The 6,000-nt window shown below is 36.1% G+C and overlaps 1 protein-coding gene across 1 annotated transcript in view; it reads right to left on the bottom strand.

The window, feature by feature from the left end:
* Positions 1-2,106: 2,106 nt before the first annotated feature.
* The window catches only part of LOC309661870 (transmembrane protease serine 11D-like), a 74,463-nt gene continuing 70,569 nt past the window's right edge, over positions 2,107-6,000 (bottom strand). Inside the window, 1 exon segment of the mRNA XM_082464011.1 lies at positions 2,107-2,820. Within this exon segment, the coding sequence (XP_082320137.1) occupies positions 2,659-2,820 (162 nt within the window). The 3' untranslated portion in view covers positions 2,107-2,658.

The raw sequence follows: 6,000 nt of genomic DNA, 5'->3' as shown, positions 1-6,000 counted from the left end.
TAGGGCTCAATAAATTTGCCAAATGAATGATCTACACTCTTTAATTAAGACTTCCCAGGAGTGAAATAGTCAATTGCTTGCTGTAAACTTTCTTGAATAATTCTTTTATTAGTTCTGTTGACTATTTTAAACTCAGGAGTATTCAGTTTGAACATCAAATATTCACTTTGTTTGCCATTTTTAAAAAATTGGTTCATCTGTGTGTTTTCTCTATGATGAAAAAGATTCTCCCTGGTATTAATAACTCTTCCTGGCGCTGAATTAAGGTTCTAGAATGTTTCTTCCAGAGTTTCCAGAATGATTTTTTAAGAACTGAAAAGATTTATGAATCACCACCCCTTCCATAAATATTCAAAATTGCTTTCATGGAGTTACTTAGCTATCAAGAAGATAGATCTCATCAGAACATTAAAAAAATCTCTTAAAATAGGTGTTCTTCTGGTGTTCAAATATCTTTTCATAAAACTATGAATATTTACTATTTTATTTTCAATAAATAATTGAATTTGCTCTATTTTCTGCTAAATAAGTACTTTCCTTTATATAGCTTTCAATGTGTAGAAATAAACTAGTATGTTTATGATTATGTGAAGGCACATGCACACACATACAAACACACCAACACACTGATGCACAAACACACTCCCCTGAGGCTTACTCTAAATGGCCAGTTTAATATTGTCCTCACAGGGCGCAGCCAGGGAGTTTCAAGCTGGACGCTTGCCTTAGTTACAGAGCTTGATTATAAGGCAGCAGAAAGTGCCAAGCCTTCAGAATCTAGTTGGCCATTCTTTTGTTTGAGAACCAGTTAAATAAATTGTTTTGGATTTTCCTTCAAAAGTCATAACTTCCATAAATACTTAGAGAAATGATTTTAAAATAGTTTATTTGAAGTATTAGTTATTTGAAGGTATACCAATGATTTATTTGTACATTTCACAGAGTTGGGTAAAATTTCAACTTCTGTAAAGTAAGTGACTTCAGTGTAGGTCTCTTCACAGTTTTACATGAGGAAATACAAGACGTTTTCATCACAATGCATGTAGTTGTTCTGATACCCAGGTGTCATAAGTTAGCTTTTAGAATGAGGAAGCTCTGACACATAGATGATCATGCATAAGCAAACTTTAGCTCTGCTAGAGTCCCGTAAAAATTCAGTAACAATCATAATTCAGACTGTATAAATTGCTGTGCCATTAAATGTTAATAAATTTTATTTGTGTTCTTTTGGTGTGTGTGTGCATGTGTGTGTGTGTGTTTAAGGGAGGGAGGGCAGGAGAGAGAGAGAGAGAGAAAGAGAAAGAAGGAGAGAGAGAAAAGTTTCTTCATTAAGATAATTTTATTGAAATTAAGCTATTTAACTTTTTGCTTTTGTTTTTGCAAACCAACTCTTCCCATTCCCCCTGCCCCACCCCCCCATGGAGGCGATAAATTCTCTCATTCACATAGATAAAGAATATTTTAAATAAAAGTTATCATGAAAATTATAATTCTTTGGGTCTCTGGTGAGGAGTGAATATTCTAGCTTTGATCGTAAATGCCTGAAATTCATTGGTTATTTCCTATGAGAGCATGTTCTTACAGGGTAATTAAGATTGCTGTAGGACTGTACAGTGACTTCGTACTTGTACTTTTAGGATGTAACGCCTCCTATAAAATATTAAGTAACCAGAAATTTTAAAAAATAGTATTTTTCGTTTCTTTTTTTTTTTACATCTTTATTGGAGTATAATTGCTTTTTACATTGTTGTGTTAGTTGCTGCTGTATAACAAAGTGAATCAGCTATATGTATACATATATCCCCATATCCCTTCCCTCTTGAGTCTCCCTCCCACCCTCTCTCTCCCACCCTTCTAGGTAGACACAAGGTAACGAGCTGATCTCCCTGTGCTTTGCGGCTGCTTCCCACTAGCTATCTATTTTACATTTGGTAGTGCATATATGTCCATTGCCACTCTCTCACTTCGTCCCAGCCTACCCTTCACCCTCCCCGTGTCCTCAAGTCCATTCTCTACGTCTGCATCTTTATTCCTGTCCTGCCCCTAGGTTCTTCAGAACCATTTTTTTTTTAGATTCCGTATATATATGTTAGCATACGGCATTTGTTTTTCTTTCTGACTTACCTCACTCTGTATGACAGACTCTAGATCCATTCACCTCACTACAAATAACTCAATTTCGTTTCTCAAAATATAGTATTTTTCTTGCCTCATACTGTTCTGTCTTAAATGTTATCTATAACTTCTTCCTTTGCAAGTTTGTATACTTTGCCCATTTATCAGCTTTGATGAGACTTCCACAGAGGAAACTCCTCTGACCTTGCAGACTTGTGCAGTTTCCTTTAGTTTCCACTCTCAGGGTATCTGTTTCTCTCACTACTAGCATTTATGTTATCACAAGTATAGTATAATTGTTACCTCTGTAACTAGTTTACAGTGTTTCCCCTGGCACAGTACTATGCAACATCCATATAATTTTCTTGAGAAAATATAAAACCCATAGTAACAGCTAAAAGTTAAATAGTATTTAATCTTTAGTATTTATGTAACAGAATGTTAAAATAGGACACTTTGTTTCTTTTTGCAGCTGAAAAGTTTTAGAATTTTAGACAGGCATATCTGCATTCAGACTCTGCAACAGAGATGTTATTTATTGCACTAGATCTCAGTGTTTTGTTTTATCCAGTCATGGTAGGCTGTCACTAGAGTATACACTCCTGGCTTATCTGGCAGACCACACTGATACCCCCAGCTTACTATCCCCACGAGGAACCAGAGCTGCCGTTCGTCTTCTTGTACTAGTGGGCCACCAGAGTCCCCCTGAAAGAAACAGAGTGATTGATTATTTAAGTGTGAAAACAATGCAAAAGTATTGAGTTTACTTCTATGGCAGTAGAAGTCACATCCAGTATGACAATAAAGTTAGTCTGACATTTCCTGTTGAAATACTAAATACCAAGTCATGCGAAAATTAACAAAATCTTCCAAGTACACGTGTTGTTCCTTCAGCAATTGTGAGAAGATGAGAAGCATATTTTCCAGACTCCACCAGTCTGCTACCCATCCCAGGCTCACCTCCTTCAGGGGGCCATCCCTCACCTGCACCTTTCCTCCCCACTGTCACCACTTCCAGCTTTGGGCTAGATTAGTTTTTCATTGCCTGCATTCTCACATCCTGTGGGTACTTTCACAATAATGCTGCTTCATTATTTTGTACATGCACATTTGTGTGCCTGTTTGAACTTACTCCCGCTGGATCAGCTCCCCTCGTTGTAGCAGCTGCACATCTCTGCAACTCTCATTGCATTTATGATACTTGTTCAGTGTCTGTTTTTCAGGCTCTACTGTAAGGTCCATAAGGGAAGGGGGGGCATACATATTCTGGACACTGCTATATGCTAAGCTTCTAGACCAAAGGAAATGCTAAGAAAATGTCTGTTGAATGAATAAGTTTTTAGAAATCTCACTTATCTTCCTATTCATAGCACAATGCATGGTGTTTGATATACAGTGTATCAAAAAGTATTCTTTTGGTGAATAATAGAAATTTATATGGCAATGAGTAAAAGACTCCTTATGAAATATTTACCAGCAGATTATAATAGTAAGCCAACCAACTAAATATTTGTGCATGTAATAATCTATTTGGGGAGAAAAATTAGGATATCTTACATGCTGTATAATGGGTTAAGTCTGTGGGTTCTGGAGTTAGCCTAGGTTTGAATCCTCTACTTACTAGCTATATGATTTTCAGTAAGCTACTTAATAGCCCTTTGTACCTCAGCTTCCTCATCTGTAAATAATATTTTTATGTGTTTAAATGAGTTTAACATGTGTAGCAATCTGAGTATAGTCTGGTAAATAGTACTAATAAAACTCAGCTGTTATTACCAAGTGTGCTTCTAGAATAGTTTGCTATTCATTTGACTGCTCTTAATAGTAGCTAGTTCTTCCATGCCTACTTAATTACTGGTTTAGATGGGGAGAAGGGTTAGTGTCTGAATTACCAGCTTGATGGCAAGCACTGCATGGAAGTGATTGGCATCTGCGTCCTTTAGATCTTGCACATGTGCTCCAGTTTACCAGTTCTCAGCACTCTCCCATCATTGTGTTTTTCTTCTACTTCTTCTATAGTAAGAGATTTCTTTGCATAATGTCTTACCAGGAGTGGACAAGCAAATATTAAACTAAGTGGGACATGTAATTTTTCCTGTATCTGGGCAGCTTCACTGCCTGATTGGGCAGATATCTGAGCCTGTGGTCTCTCTTCTAGACCATAGACTTGCTGAGTTCAGGTGATACTGTGTAAGCACAGAGTCTGGCACATAAAAAGTAAATAATGCAATTAAAAAAAATGAATAAACAAAAACAAATAGGATCTCATAAGCTCTTATGTAAAGTGCTATTTTTTTGAGGCATAAACTCTATGCATTATATATAGTATTTCAGCTGAAAATCAGTGAGGCCCAGAGTGGAACACACAGGAAAGTTTCATGGTGAGTTATGGCCTGAACTGAGCTTGGAGGAAGAGCAGAATCTGTATGTGCAGAAGGTAAAGTGTATCATGAGTAAAGCATGAATAAACACCCTTTTATATCTCATGTATATCCTTAAGTCAGTTCTAATTAATGCTCTTAGTAGATCTGAAATTATCGTGTAGAGGTTTGTTGCTTATTTGATTGGTGAATTCTTTGTAAAACTACTATGAAAGTTGAGAATTTGTTGTTACAGGGCTAACAATAGAAAAGAAGAAAATGGGAAGGGGAACAAGAAGCATTCCCTACCATCAAGACATCTCCACTTAAAGTGAATAAAAACCAGTGGGTAATTAACAGTGTCTTGAAAATTGATAAACAATTCCCCTCCACCCCCACACAGCTTGTAGTTAAGAAAAATGTTTCATTTTGGGGAAAGTGCTCATGGATTGGGGTCTTTGCCAAAACTATGTAAGAACTACTACTTATCCTCTTTTTCAAGAATGTAAGCACTAAATATAAAAGTCAGCAATGTTTGAGGAAAGAATAGACCTCATTTTTCTGCTTATGATTCAGTCAGGAAAGCAGTAGCAGATTCATCAAGAAAACAGATTGATTTTTCTTAATTCCAAAAATGTAATTTTGGACACTAAGTAGTTGTTGCTTTTACTATATGGGGTTGGGTTTCAGACATAGGAATAAAATCTATTAAAAAATATAACTGCATCAGTTGTTTAGATAGTTTAATTACAAATTTAGTATTAAAATCTTATTCTAAGAGAAAAACAAATACCGTATGCTAACGCATATATATGGAATCTAAAAAAAAAAAAAAAAAGGTACCGGTGAACCTAGTTGCAGGGCAGGAATAAAGAGGTAGGCATAGAGAATGGACTTGATGACATGGGGTGGGAGGGCGAAGCTGGGCCGAAGTGAGAGTAGCATCGACATATGTATACTACCAGATGTAAAATAGTTGGCTGGTGGGAAGCAGCAGCATAGCACAGGGAGATCAGCTCGGTGCTTTGCGTTGACCTAGAAGGGTGGAATAGGGAAGATGGGAGGGAGGCTCAAGAGGGAAGGGATATGGGGACACGTGTGTGCATATGGCTGATTTGCTTTGTTGTGCAACAGAAACTAACACGGTATTGTGAAGCAATTATACTACAGTAAAGATCTATGAAAAATAAATAGCAACATACCTTCCAAAAAAAAATCTTATTCTAATTACATTAGAGTAAGAATTCATATTTATTAGTGTTTTTATATTTGGTTGAAAATTACAAAGTAGATCTAAATAGTTTTTTTTTTTCCTTCATTAGTGCTGTTTTACAATTGTGGGAGCTATGGTGACTCAAGTAACTAAGATCTTTGTATAAGTTTTTTATCTTCAAGGTGCTGATATTCAGGTGTTATTTATATTTTTAAAATCAATTATCTACAACTCTTAGATGAGTGATTTATTTAAGTCTTCATAGTAGAAGGTTGAGATGAAAGTTATTGATGTCAGTGATCATGGTCTAGG

The sequence above is a fragment of the Balaenoptera physalus genome (assembly GCF_965194825.1).
Source record: "Balaenoptera physalus genome assembly, chromosome: 5".
NCBI lineage: Eukaryota > Metazoa > Chordata > Mammalia > Artiodactyla > Balaenopteridae > Balaenoptera > Balaenoptera physalus.
Note: the sequence above shows the minus strand (reverse complement) of the source record. Positions and strands in the feature narration are given on the sequence as shown.